Consider the following 14880-nt stretch of genomic DNA (forward strand, 5'->3'; position numbering starts at 1 on the left):
CTAAAGCTTAGATTGAGATTTTAATCATCTTTAGTCAAGGACATATATATGAGTTTTATGTTGGAATGGTTCAACTTGAAGAAATTCTATATATATTGCATTTTCAAAATTTGATTATGATTACGGCATCCCTCTTCATAGTTAAATTTTGAAAACATGGCAAATAAAAAAAAAATATTGTAGCAAAAGACTTGTCTAGTATCATGTCTTTATGTCAAACATCATGAATCGTGTCCCATATGCTTCGGATATAGGATCGATTGCATGTGCTATAATATTCATCTTTTCTAAATTTTCCAAATGTTTAAGGCATTGAGAAGGGAAAAGTCTAGAACTGGATATGACTAAAGTGATTAAGCAATTGTCGAGGACAAATCTGAGGTTCGCCAAAGATTGGTTGCTCATGGACAGTTGGAAGTATGATGTAAGTTGTTGGAAAGGACCATATTGACATATTCTGAAAAGAAGTAACTCTTGTTCGGAAGTGATAGTCAAAATGGGACTATGGAAATGTCTCCATAGGTGGAAGTTATTCAATCTATGTAAGATTAGAAAACCTTAATGCAAGAAGGATGTTCAAAGCAATGTACTTTGAATATGAGACTTCCGTTCCATAGAAGTTGACCTTCTTTGGAATACTCTGTAATGACTGGTGACAAGGTTTTGGTGACTTTGTGCATAATCATTACAAGAGGAACATTGCACAAAATTTTAAAATCTAACAGACTTTTTGGTAAATGATAGGAATCGGGGATTCTCACATTTACAATAAGGATTTGGGATTGTGAAATGAGTATCAATGGAATCATGTTCAATTGATCTACATCACAATGTAAGGATCATAGACAAACATAGTGTGCATACTTGGAGTATGGCATAACTATTGTTTTAGAAAAACAAAGTGTACATGCTAAGAGCATGGGACGACTGTTGTTTTTATTCAAGTCTTAAGTTGATTGTTTGAAACATTATACAATGAATAATGTGTAATTAATATGGTGATAAATAAAAGGTGGTTCTATTTATATTCAAAAGGGTTCTGAGACCATATTGGATTCGATTATTATTGTGTTTCACTTTGCATGTTTTGACTTCCAAAATAACTAGGTTATTCTTTCCGAATGACTAAGTTATTTAAACACTCCACAGTCGTTCATATGTTGGAAGTAGGTATGAATCAAGACTGTCATGAATCGAGTTTGTAGATGGCTAAATGGGTTTAGTCATAGCAATGGTTGCTACAACATTCATGAGTGTTCATAAGTTATGAGTATTGGAATAAACCTACTCTCACTTGTATCACTTCATGGAATTTATCTCGAGTGATCGTGAGACGGTAATATCATATAAATCTTCAAACCTAGAGATATGAGTTGTTACCTATGAGTTGGTTGTGCATCGATTGCACGTAAACGCATCAGTAACTTGATGTTATAAAACGTGCCTTTGTGTACAATTCAACAAGTAGTAGAACAAGCATATGAGTCGAAGTTTATCTGTTCCTTCTACAAATAGAAGCGATATCTGGGCCCCTCGATGATTTTGTTGTGACCTATGTACCGGCCGGTCAGAACTAAATTGATGTGTTCGATTAAGTTCTTTGTCAAACAAATCGGAAATCGGGAAACAAACTGCTGGACAATAAGTACGACGTTGTTCCATGTATTTGTCCGACTGATATCATGAGAACAGAGGATTATATGATCACTTATCTAAAATGGCGCTTCATAGTTCAACAGAGTTTTCGAGAGCTACGATTGCTGGTTGGTTCCTGAAGTAACATACGCAAATATAGTTATTAGACTTATCCAAGTGGGAGTCTGTTGGATAAGGTGTCTAAGTCCATAACTTATTTGGTATATACTTGACCCGACCCGGCATGGTCCATTTGGGTTGCATTTCATCCAAACTATTTATGGATAATTTTATGAGAGTTATACACATATGTTTATTAATATATTGTAAGTTATAATATATTAATATGAAGTCATGTTATTTAATTAGTCTTAGTCTTAAATTAATTATGAATTAATTTAGAGATTAAAAGGAAGACTAATTAGATTGTGGGCTATTGGTTTTATATAGTGTGGGCTAACACTCATTTGTTAATGGGCTAGGCTTATATGGAAGTCCATGGATGATCCATGGAGCTTTTAACCCATGGATCCTTGGAAAAGGAAAGGTCATGGGTTATTAGGGTTTCACCCTAATCATGTACACTATATACGCATGCTTATGTTGCATGAATAGCCACTAGTGGCACTAGTTGTGTGAGACTTAGGTGTGGCCGATTTTACAAGTGTGTGTACACTCTCTCAAAGTTTTCCAAGAGTTTGTGGTGATTTGTGATTCCATTTGAGGCATTCACACTATTGGTGCTTGGCCCTCAAACTCCTTAGGAATTGAACTCATCATCAAAAGGTATGTAATCTCATCTAATTCTTTTATGTTTAAAAGTACCCCATGCCATGTTAGATAGGTTATGAACCTTGGAAAAATTATTATTTTGCATGTATTTAGACAAACATAGATCCAAGGTTTATTAGGGTTGTATGCACACTTAGGAAGTGTTAGATTGCTCAAAACCCAACAAGACAAGTGTACATCTCAGTTGAAAATGCAAAAACTCAAGCTTCGCACTGCAATAAACGAGCTGAATGATTTAAAGTCTGAAAGGGAGGTAATTTGAAGCTCTGTAGGTGACGTTCATTCCATTCTACTTCATCTTCTTGACGGACATGATCCCATTCTGACTATATCCATCAAACGCCATTTGGCTGACAAACTCAGACCTGCATTGGATATCCTTAGTCGGATTGAGGGTCTTTCGGTGACTAATGTCCAGCCGAAACAAGGGGGAGAAAAGGCAAAAACTCAACCTCCTCCCGAACCTAAGTCAACAGCTTAACCGAAGGATAATGAAGCTTCGATCAACAAAAGGGATAAGAGGAAAAAGAAAATTGGTGAAGATAATACAAATAATGATGATGATGTTTTTGAAGATACTTTGGGTGAAAATCCCTCTAAGCCTTTTCAGAAAACAAAACTTTCTGACAAAGAGCTTGCAGAAAAGATCAAGATGGAAACGGCTAAGCTGGAGAAGAAGCAAAAAGAAAAGGAGCTCTTGGAGAAAAAGAAGTCCATTTTTCCAGAGTGGACCATTGATTCGCTTCAAAGAGATGCTATAGATGAACCGAGCACTCATTGGCTCGAACCTGTCATGTCGTTCGGCCTTAAAAACTCGAAGGAGTAGTTTGACATGCCAATCACTCGAAAGGCATATATCTTTCATTGCTTCAACTCAATTGCTGTCATCCCCTCTCTGGACCCGAAGGTGGATCGGGATCTGTTAGAATTTTATCTGGAGTTCTCTCAACCACAGTACTTGACCTGGAGCTCACAGAAGATTACTACGGTCAAGGTACTAAAGCCTTATTTAGCTGGGAAGTTCATCAACATCAAATTTAAAGTGACCCGAGGCTCTGAAGGCTCGGTTCATAATTTCTCCCTGGCTAATCTACCGAACCTCAACCCTCACGACTGGATACTCCTCAACAACATTTTGTTGTCTAATCCTCAGGAGTATCAGTTGATTATTGACCATGTCAAACGAATGCTCGTTTGTTACATCCATGAAGTAGCAAAGATGGATCAGGAAATCGCCTCTGCTATCCACATACGAACCACAATCAAACCAATGGGAAGAGCTGGTGATGTAAACACAATGATCAAGGGCAAAATTGACACAAAATATCACACTGTGATGTCTATTAGGGGCGAAGGTCAAAAATGCCTGTTCGCGCTTGTTGACACGCACCTGTTCTCAACTGCTTGCTTGGAGCATATATTAGAGATCATTCAGAGGTGTAATCAAAACTCAGCAGCCGACAAGAAGTTGTTTACTGACATGCTGAGATGGTATATTCAATTTCGGCAGACTCTTCTTGCTATCATTCCTCGGCTGTTCAAAGTTGTGAAGACAGTGAAGCCTACTCAACATAAATAATCTCTCGTTCCATTTGATGCAAATTGGGAGATTGTTGGGCTTATAGTGTTGCGTCATGGGTGCGATCCTTAGCCCAGTTCTGGGAGCCAGCTTGGGCCTGTCCAGCCGTACATTATTTTACTCTAGGGTTTTAGTATTTAAGGTGCATGCATGCATCATTAGTCAAAAATGCTTTCATTTTTTTCTCATCAGTATTGTAAACCCTAGCTCACCTCTACAGTGGAAGTTCTTCATCGAGCTCTGCTGAGGTGTGACTATATTTGAATCATAAGCTTTACATTGATTCCATACTATGTTCATAATCGTATTGTGTTTGATTTGTTTGTTCTTCATCAATATACCTGTGAAAGATCTAAACGATCTGAGATTTATTCTCATCAGTTTCCTTTTACCTTAGTGGAAAATGCAACAGCATGAGCCCCTCAGTGATTTGATGTTGACAATAAAGCACTAGTCTTAGCCCGAAATGAATTGATGTGTTCAATTAGTAGTCTGGTTTAATCATCCCAAATATGTAATCAATAAACATAATGTTGGCCTGTTAGTTTGATTAATTGTTCATGGATTTGTTCATAATGATATCTTAAAGAAACAAATGCATAATTGATCACTTATCTAAGGGCCAATTTTTAATAATATTGGAGTTTGACAGTTGTTGTGGAAGGTATGCTTTATTGGTTATTCAAAGATTATCCGACCAATATAGTTGGTGTAACACCCGTTTTTCATAATGGATCTATCGGTAACCTAAACAAGTCAAATATAAGGTTTGTAAAGAAACCCCATGCCACGACATGGCGTGGCTATTTATGTGCGCGTATCCTGATGGACACCAGGACGTGACATGAAGGGTGCCACGATGTGGTGGATATTGCAGCTCAAGCCCATGATGTTTTAGGGTTTCTCCCACATTTAAAGAATCCTAATTAATGGATTAGGTCTTCTCCATCAGACTCCATCTCCCCATTTCGAAACCCTAGCCTCTATGTATGATTGAGAGCTTGTTTGCTTGATTGAAGAGCTTGTTCTTGTATTTTGGTGAATAATGAGGAAGGAGGAAGTTCATATTTTGCAAAGGAGCAAGGAGCTTGTAACTCCTCGTTCCTGGTACACATTTAATCATAATTTATTCACTTTTATGGAGCAACTCGACGAGTTGGTAGCCCCAAACTCGTCGAGTAGGAACCATATTTGACATGGGATTTTAAGTCACCTACTCGACGAATTGAGAGCCTCGACTCAACGAGTAGGGCTACCAGGATAAAACCCTAGTTTTGGGGTTTTACACCCTATTTGAGCATCCTAATCCCCACTTGTTGGCCTCATTTCTATCCTCCAAGTCCCAAACCCTAGTTTCAGAAACCCTAATGCATTTGTGAGCTTGTGAGCCATTTTTGAGTGAACTTTGTGTATTTTGAAGCTTGTGAAGAAAAGGAGAAGCTTAAGGATTCAAGGAGAAGATAGTAGATCCAGAGACTTCCTTTCATCCTCATCGTTTTCTGGTAATCAAGTCTCTAACTTTCTTAGTAGTTTCTTAGATCTCCTTATTTTCACTTTATTGGGTTTTTGGTCCAAGGAGCTTGATCTTTAGAATATGGACGTCCCAAGTGAGTGAACCATCAGATCTGCAATCATTAAGGGGTGTTAGGGCATAAAAGAGCAAACTTTATGCCATTGGAGCCCCCATGCAAGCTCTAAGATGTCATCTTGGCCTTTTAATCCCCAAAAGGCCATGCATGGAGGAAAAGGCATAAGCTTTACGTGTTCAAATGATTTCCAAGACCTAGATCTCTGTTTATATGCTTTGGTTTGGAGTATAGATGACTTGTGGACGAAGATCTAAGTTCTAGAGAGTTATGGTTTGAGCCAAACCCGTCAAATGAGGGTATTAACGAGTCAAGTTGGAAACTTTACTCTTAAAAGGACGTTTTCAGTATGTATGAGAAACAAGAAGCTTAGATATAAAGTGTAGGGGCTTAATCCGTTAAGATGGCCCAAACAGACAGAGGAACTCATCGAGTTCATAGAGAAACTCGACGAGTTGAGGCGAGTTGTCACGATTCTGAATATGGTAGAACTCGATGAGTCTGAGGATACTCGACAAGTTGAATCACTTAATCACGACTATGAGTAGCCTGGGAACTCGGTGAGTCAAGGGGATGACTCGACGAGTTGGATCACGATTTTAGGGTTTTGATTTATAGATCTTGGCGAGTTTATGGATCAACTCGGTGAGTTGAGTCAACCATGAATGTTGACTTTGACCCTAATGTTGACTTTGAACAGGGGTAAAATGGTAATTTTACCTTAAGAAGGATTATCAGTTTTTGACTAAGTATTATTGTGATAATGATGGTCGGGGAGTTGTTGGAGCAGTTGTCAGAGATTCCTCACACGAGATTTCACAGTTAGCTTACGAGATGAGTTTCCTTCAGTAGGAACGGTCAAGGTACCAATACCGGCCCGCCTAAAGTATGTATGATGATTAGTAGCTAAGTGTGGGCAGGGACCGTATCTTAGAATTGTTTATGATTAGTAGCTAAGTGTGGGCAGGGCCCACATCTTAGATTCGTTTATGATTTGTAGCTAAGTGTGGGTAGGGCCCGTATCTTAGCATTATCTGAGTATGATTATGAATTGGTAGATTACGGTATACCTGTTGTCTGCGTGATACTTGTATGTATGTTTAGATAGTGGGGTGTGGGTGGAGGCCCGTATCCTCCAAATAGAGGAGCGTGGGTGAGGCCCGTACCTCCTATCCAGCTGAGTGTGGGGGAGGCCCGTATCTCATAGGTAGTTGAGTGTGGGCGAGGCCTGTATCTCATAGTCAGTCGAGTGTGGGCAGGGGCATGTATCTCCTTAAGTGTGGGCGAGGCCCATATCTCCTAGTTGAATGTTATGTGTTATGTGTATGGTATGTGGTAGTTTGGGGAGACTCACTAAGCTTCGTGCTTACAGTTTTTAGTTTTGGTTTCAGGTACTTTCGGTAGCAAAGGGAAGAGCTCGAGATGACTGCATTGCACACACCATAGTGTTTAGCATGGGAGGATTTACTCTGATATTTTGATATGTGATCGGGATAAAGTGTTTTGACATGATGTTTTGAGATATTATCACTTATGTTTTTATGAGATGATTAGATTACTACGGTTTTATTATAAATAAACACGAAATTTTTGGACCGTAATTTTGGGGTATTTCAGAGCTAGCTTGGATCCATCACTCTCTTATAATTTATGAGTTATTGAAGGTATAAACTTCATAACTTGATCTTTGATCTTATTGTTTCAAGTTTGAGTTCATTTTGGATGATTTAGGTCCCTTTCATGGATGCTCTTGGAGTTTGAGGGACTCTAGAGCTTGTTGAGGCTCTCAAATTGTCATTAAGTTTCTGAAAATGAGAAAAGAGTCATGTTTGGGACTATCTTGTGTTCTTGAGCAAGTTTTGGACATATTAAGGACTTAGGGTTGTAGATCTTGCTTTGGAGCGATGTCTTAATGGATAAAATTGGAAACTTTATCCATTAAGTCATTGAGAAAGATTAGATATGAGGTATTGAGCCTTGATATATAAGGATTAAGCTCTTAATGAAGAATTATAGAATCTGACAGTGATCACGATGTGGCCAAGGGAATGAACACGATGTGGTGAAGTCTAGCTTCTTGATTGTTTTTTCTGAACATGCACACGACATGACGATGTCATGCATGTCATCTACTTTGTCCTGTCATGACCACGATGAGGCCAAGAGGTCTCTACGTTGTGATGGTTGTTGACTTGGTTGACCGTGGACTTTTGTTCATCGTTTATCGTTGAATTTTGACCACTTTGACATGGGGTCAAACTTGGAGGAATTGGATTATTGAATGGGGATTTATCTCTTTTGGTGTTAGTTGGTTTGCGGGATTAAGCAGTGCAAGGTATACGAGTGTTGTTATGTTTCTCCGGTCCTTCAGTTTAGGTGAGTTTCTCACTATGTCACGTATCTCATTGTATATCCTTTGCAAGGTATAATATTAGAGTACAAGTACGCTAGTTGGCTAGGATAACCTTTTGCTATATATGTGCACTTTAGGACACTTGAAGTCTTGGAATGTTAGATCGGTAGGGTCTTTCATGTTGACCGTATGATACTGTTAGGAATTATGTTTGGAAAGGTAACTAGGGAAAGCCAATATGTATGTCGATAGGTCAGCGCTAGAGTCGATGATTTTATGTAGATGCCTTGTATGTATGGTGGAATATACGGTATATTGGGGAACTCAATGGTTTCCAATCAATCAATCAATCAAATGATATTCAATGGTTTTTGAAACAAAGGTTTAATTGGTTAATATATTTTAAAAATGAAAAATCTCTTTGTAATTTTTGGGACGTTACAGTTGATAACTTGTCTAAGTGGGAGGCTATTGGAAATATATGTCAAATGTCATAACTAAATTGGTATATCTTTGGAAATAATAACAAAATCAATTGTAGGCTGCCCTCAAGAGCTAAAACAGTTAGAAGGAATTAAGATAGTGAGATAATTAACTAATTGATTTATTACAAGTTAATAATTTAATTAGAAAATAATTAGGAATTAATCGAAATTAATAAGAATTAATTTGGGATTAATTATAATTAACCTGGAGGTACAACGACTTAATGTTAGTTGTTAAATAGTTGATAAATAAGAACATTCTAGAACCCTTATAGTGGTGGGTGGTTTTAGTGGATTCCAGAAAGCTTCCATAATCAATCCAAGTGTAATAGATAAGACAATGATTTGAAGCAAGATTAAATCTTAATATTTAATTGATCCAAATCAGGGTTATCTAATATCACCATAGCTATATAAAGACCCCTCCAGACCTTCATAATTTCGTGTCATCTCAACCTCTTGAAAGGTTGAGATATTCGATTCCATCTTTCTCTAAAAGTTGCTAGTTTTAGTCTTTTAGGTGTGAACCATTATAAACATTCCTATTTTGGGTGCTAGAACTGCCAAGAAGCAACATAAATGTCTGTGATCTTCAAGTGGACTCAAGTATATACCATTAGAAACATTCCTACTTTTAGTCTAAAAGTTGATATTCTACTCTTTTATTAGTTTATTTTCATTGTTTTGAAAGTATGTTGTCATTATAGTAAAACCTAGATCTTAGTATGCATGCACACTTAGAGATATATTTGAATGCTTCTGTTGTCTTAATCTAATGTATAGTTGCATATAAAACCTATCATCATGTTATTCTCTTTGTTATCTTATGCTTTTAGTTCTACATACTCATAATGATTTTGTTAATGTTTACATTTAAGATGTTTTCTTCCTAATTTTTGCGGTTTTCGACGATAAGAATTATGTTTCATGCTTAATAAGCTAAAGGAAAGCGGTTTTCGACGATAAGAATTATGTTTCATGCTTAATAAGCTAAAGGAAATTTCATCGTTGATGTCTTAATCAATTTCAAATTATAATGAGTATTGCACAAACAAATTTAAAAACTAGTTCATTTTGATGGTATGTTCCTATCCCAATTCAACTTTATGATCATGATCTTTGATATGATTATGATATTGATAACCATGATTTAGACATTTCTTTAAAAAAAAATTATAGTTTTTCAGTACCGTAAAAATATAGTTATTTTGGTAAATATATCTATAACTTAAACATATATTTAATTATATGATATATAAAAGTATTTTAAGATTTTAAAATGTAGGAATGAAACTAATAACTAAAAATGTTATTATTAATAGACAAAAAAACAACTATCTTTTTAGTTTAAATATAAAAACTTATATTAGATTTATTGACCTATATAATTTCTTTAATCATTGACGAACATAACATTTATGGGAAAATGACTCTTGAGGGTAATTAACTTTTGCGTTTGTACTAATTTGGTCCATTTTTGTTGTATTCAATATATCATCGAACTTGTTGTTGGTGTTTACCATAACCCTTTTGACCGGCTTTTGACATGTGATAGCCGGTCAAAGGGTTATGGTGAACACAAACAAGTTCGATGATATATTGAGTACAAAAAAAGGAAAAGGGACCAAATGAGAACAAACGCAACAGTTAGTTACCCTCCTGATTCATTTTCCCTTTACTCATTTACAACAAATCCCACATCATCTCCTACTGATATTAATGACTTTATGAGATTCATTATTTCTTCTCTTCAAAACATAACCTACGAAAGGACATTATTCATATATGTACAACTTTGTAATGCACTTGAATATTTATTAGGGGAATCTTGACTAAGTAGACGCATTTCATGACTACATTTACATTTCCAATCAAATGATTTATCGTATCATGGATTCTAGACAAGTCTACAAACGAGTGGAATCACAAGTGCTATGATTTTTGAGTTTACTTAGCTTTAAGATCGAACTCATGGGATAAGATACAACATCAATATGTACAATATTATGGTGACGTGTCTACAGAAGCAACATGATATTGTACATATTGATGTTGTATCTTATCCCATGAGTTCGATCTTAAAGCTAAGTAAACTCAAAAATCACAGCACTTGTGATTCCACTCGTTTGTAGACTTGTCTAGAATCCATGATACGATAAATCATTTGATTGCAAATGTAAATGTAGTCATGAAATGCGTCTGCTTAGTCAAGATTCCCCTAATAAATATTCAAGTGCATTACAAAGTTGTACATGCATGAATAATGTCATTGCGTGAGTTATGTTTTGAAGAGAAGCAAGAATGAATCTCATAGTCATTAATATCAGTAGGAGATGATGTGAGATTTGCTGTAAATTAGTAAAGAGAAAATGAATCAGGAGGGTAATCAACTGTTGTATTTGTTCTCATTTGGTCCCTTTACTTTTTTTTTGTACTCAATATACCATCGAACTTGTTGTTTGTGTTCACCATAACAACGTGAGTGCGCTATTATCTTTTGCTTAACAATAAATTACGACTTTTGTTATATTAACTAAAAAAGTAACTATTTAAATATTAAAAGTATAATTACCTGATAACTTTGATAAATAAATGTTAGGGAAAATGACTCTTGACGGATAATTAATTTTTGCGTTTGTACTTATTTGGTCCCTTTTCTTTTTTTGTATTCAATATATCATCGAACTTGTTGTTTGTGTTCACCATAACCCTTTGACCGGCTATCACAGGTCAAAAGCCGGTCAAAAGGGTCATGGTGAACACAAACAACAAGTTCGATGATATATTGAATACAAAAAAAGAAAAGGGACCAAATAAATACAAACGCAAAAATTAATTATCCGTCAAGAGTCATTTTCCCTAACATTTATTTATCAAAGTTATCAGGTAATTATACTTTTAATATTTAAATAGTTACTTTTTTAGTTAATATAACAAAAGTCGTAATTTATTGCTTAGTTAAGCAAAAGATAATAGCGCACTCACGTGATGATACTCTATAAAAGTATAATGCAATCTTTTTAAACAATAATTTTGTTTTTATCTAAAATAAAAAAAAATTAATATCAATCAAATTATTACTCCATTATATGGGTTACCATTTGTAAATAGTTATAGAAATAATAAATGTCGCAATACTACATATAACAAGAACGAGAGAATCCCAAAAAATATTATTGTTTCTTTTTTCATAAAATAACATACAATACTTATTTGACATTTTTCCCCCAAATAAAATTATTTGTCTTATTGGTTATAAGGAAAAAGCCTTCTAACAATTCTTATTTACATTCATTGCCACTGCACTCTGCCTCTGTCTCTTTCTCTATCCATCTTTCAAATTGACTCAACTCGTTCCAACTTTCTCTCTCTAAGTTGTCTTGTTCTCTTCCTCTCTCTCTAACATTTCCATCTTCGTCACACTTCCAAGCTCAAAGCTTTCGTCTTCATATATATCTTCCTCTGGAACCTCCATTTACATTTTCCTTATAATCACTTTTGCTTCTGTTGTTATTTATATGCGTAGACGAGTTTCATTTTTTTTTTCAAAAAATTTGAATTTGAAAGTTTGTTTTCCCTGCATCGAAAGAAGCATTTCAGCTGGATTTTCAGATCCGGAGCTTAAAGCTTCAGGATTCCAGTACGCAGTCATTTGTATTTTAAATTTAAAAGTTAGGGTTCTTGACATTTAGGATTTAGGCCTGTGCTTTGGGTTGCGTGAATACAATGTGTTTTTTTAGGGTTTAGGACTCCGGGCTTGTAAAACTGCTGGTACTGTTTGTTTGAGGCGATGAATCGGAGTTTCCGGGCACCGGAGAAGGTAATGCCGGGAACAGCGGCTGTGAAGCAACGGCAACAGCAAATGACGGGGAGTTTCAGGAAGTCTGTAAAAGAGAAAGAAGAGGAGCTAGGGTTGTTTTTGGAAATGAGAAAACGAGAAAAAGAGCGAAATAATCTTCTTCAGAACTCAGAAGAGTTCGATTCATCACTTGGTAAATCACTATTTTCATTTTCTTTCTCTTTTTAAAAAACTTTAGGTATCGTTACTTTCCGATTATACTCGTCACTTTCACAAAAAGATTTGTGTTTTCTTCCCTATATATGAAGTATTTTTTATAATAAAAGTACAATACTGAAATTAATGAGGATTAAGATTTTGATTATCAAATTGTTTAACCACAATTATTCTTTTGACTAAATACCCTGTTCAAGGATCGGAAAGATTCCATGTCAAGTGTAGATAAATTAAACTGTATTATATTGATTTTTCAGGATCAATTGAAGGATGTTCACCAATGTTTGGTATGCCTGCAGCCACACCAGCCAGAAAGACTGGTGCTGATGAGTTTCTCAACTCTGAAAATGATAAAAATGATTATGATTGGTAATAATTTATATTACATGATATAAATTTAGATAAGATCATATATATCATTGTGTTATTGTTCCCTGAAAATTGTTTCTTTTTCAGGCTTTTAACACCCCCTGGTACCCCTCTATTTCCTTCACTGGAATCGGAATCACAGAAACCAGTCATGGGTCAAATTGGAACTCCTAAAGCTCGTCCCACTGCACTAAAATCTCGTGTAAGACCAATTCTTGATTCTTGATTCTATAAACATTTTAAAATATCAAACTTTTGAATTAATAATCTCATTTTCTTGATAGCTATCAAATACCCATCCTCACCTTGAGACAAATGGTAGGAATAACATGACACTATCTAGACAACCACTGTCATCTCCTGGATTAAACACTTCAAGTGGTGGACCCCGTAGACCCACCTCCTCAAGTGGGCCCGGTTCAAGACCCGCCACCCCAACCGGAAGACCCGCCACCCCAACCGGAAGACCCACATTGAGTGCACCATCTAGACCCGGTTCAAATTCAAATTCAAATTCGGTTCCCAAAACAACAACCAGACCTACAAGATCTTCCACCCCTACACCCAGGTCTTCCACCATGGGCCCAACCAAACCCACCCTACCTGCCAGATCATCCACCCCTACCCCCAGGTCTACCCCAAGATCATCAACCCCCACAAGGGGACCCACACCAAGGGCACCCACCCCAACTCGTAGACCACCACCCACACTAACAAAACCCGTCACAAAACCAGTTCCAAATACAAGAAACGTGGGTGCACCACCACAACAACCACAACCACCACCACCACGTGCAAGTTCTCCAACTGTAAAAAGACCATGGAAGCCTCAAGAAATGCCTGGATACACCCTCGATGCACCACCAAATTTAAGGACCTCGCTTTCCGACCGGCCGACCTCCGCCACCCGGGGGCGGCCGATGGCGGTTAGCCGGTCAACATCAGTGGAGCCGGTGGTCAACGGAAGGGTAAGAAGACAATCTTGTTCACCTTCAAGAGGCCGCCTCCCTACGGGTGTGAGCCATATGAGTGGAAGCTCTGTTCCTGTCCCTGCATTGAATCGTGCATATGCTAAGGCAAATGACAATCTTAGCCCTGGTTTGTATGGAACAAAAATGGTGGAAAGGGTAATTAACATGAGGAAATTGGTCCCACCTAAGAAAGACGACAAACATTCGCCACATAGTAATTTGTCTGCCAAGTCATCGTCTCCTGACAGCTCGGGTTTCGGGAGATCACTATCAAAGAAATCACTAGATATGGCTATTCGACATATGGTATTTTTCTTCCTATTATTAAACATAATATTTGTTACATATCTGTAAAAATAAGTAAAGTAGGTTGCTATTTATATATTTTTATTTATTTGGAACAGGATATAAGGCGGACAGTACCGGGAAATTTGAGGCCGCTGATGAGTAATATTCCGGCGTCGTCTATGTACAGTGTGAGAGGAGGAGCGGGTCCCACGAGAAGTAGAACAATGAGTGTTTGCGATTCACCAAGTAGCAATGGGAGCTCTGAAATGAGTGTGAATAATAATAATAATGGAGTGTGGTTGGATGGGAATATTGATGATGAAATCAGTAGTCTTGTTCGTGGGAGATGAGGGATTATGAAAATGTTATTATTAATCGTGATGAAGGTGTTCATCTGGTGGTGATTTTGCTATAATTTATCTGGATTAAGGTGTTTGTATGGTTAATTATTAGAGAATCTGTCTAATTTGCTTACTTAACCCATGAATATGAGAGAACTGGTGTCATGTAATTTAGTTATTACTTGTTAGTTTTATGGAAAGCTTTTGTCAGGGGTGTATTTGTGTTTTTGGCCTTTAAAAAGTTGGCTACATAATAAGCCTCTTGTTGCTTATTTAAATTATGTAAATGTTTTTTTTTCCTCTAAATCAAAACGTGGCCATAACTAGACAAAGGTGTGTGATTTCCTCGTTTTGTCAAATGGAAATGATTCCTTTTTGTCACATTTTATGGTCGTTTCAAAGATGGTGATCCCAAACATGACGAGAATACAAAAATTGAATGTTCGTTTGCATCTTCTTTTTGTTA

General features: G+C 36.6%; 1 protein-coding gene across 1 annotated transcript; it reads left to right on the forward strand.

Moving 5' to 3' along the window:
- Positions 1-11747: 11747 nt before the first annotated feature.
- Positions 11748-14632, forward strand: LOC111919722 (uncharacterized). The gene is made up of 5 exons (XM_023915303.3): positions 11748-12422; positions 12703-12814; positions 12902-13016; positions 13099-14091; positions 14190-14632. Exons 1-5 carry the CDS (start codon positions 12221-12223, stop codon positions 14421-14423), a joined length of 1656 nt encoding a protein of 551 aa, XP_023771071.1. The 5' UTR covers positions 11748-12220; the 3' UTR covers positions 14424-14632.
- Positions 14633-14880: the final 248 nt, after the last annotated feature.

Source organism: Lactuca sativa, chromosome 8, assembly GCF_002870075.4.
Source record: "Lactuca sativa cultivar Salinas chromosome 8, Lsat_Salinas_v11, whole genome shotgun sequence".
Classification (NCBI taxonomy): domain Eukaryota; kingdom Viridiplantae; phylum Streptophyta; class Magnoliopsida; order Asterales; family Asteraceae; genus Lactuca; species Lactuca sativa.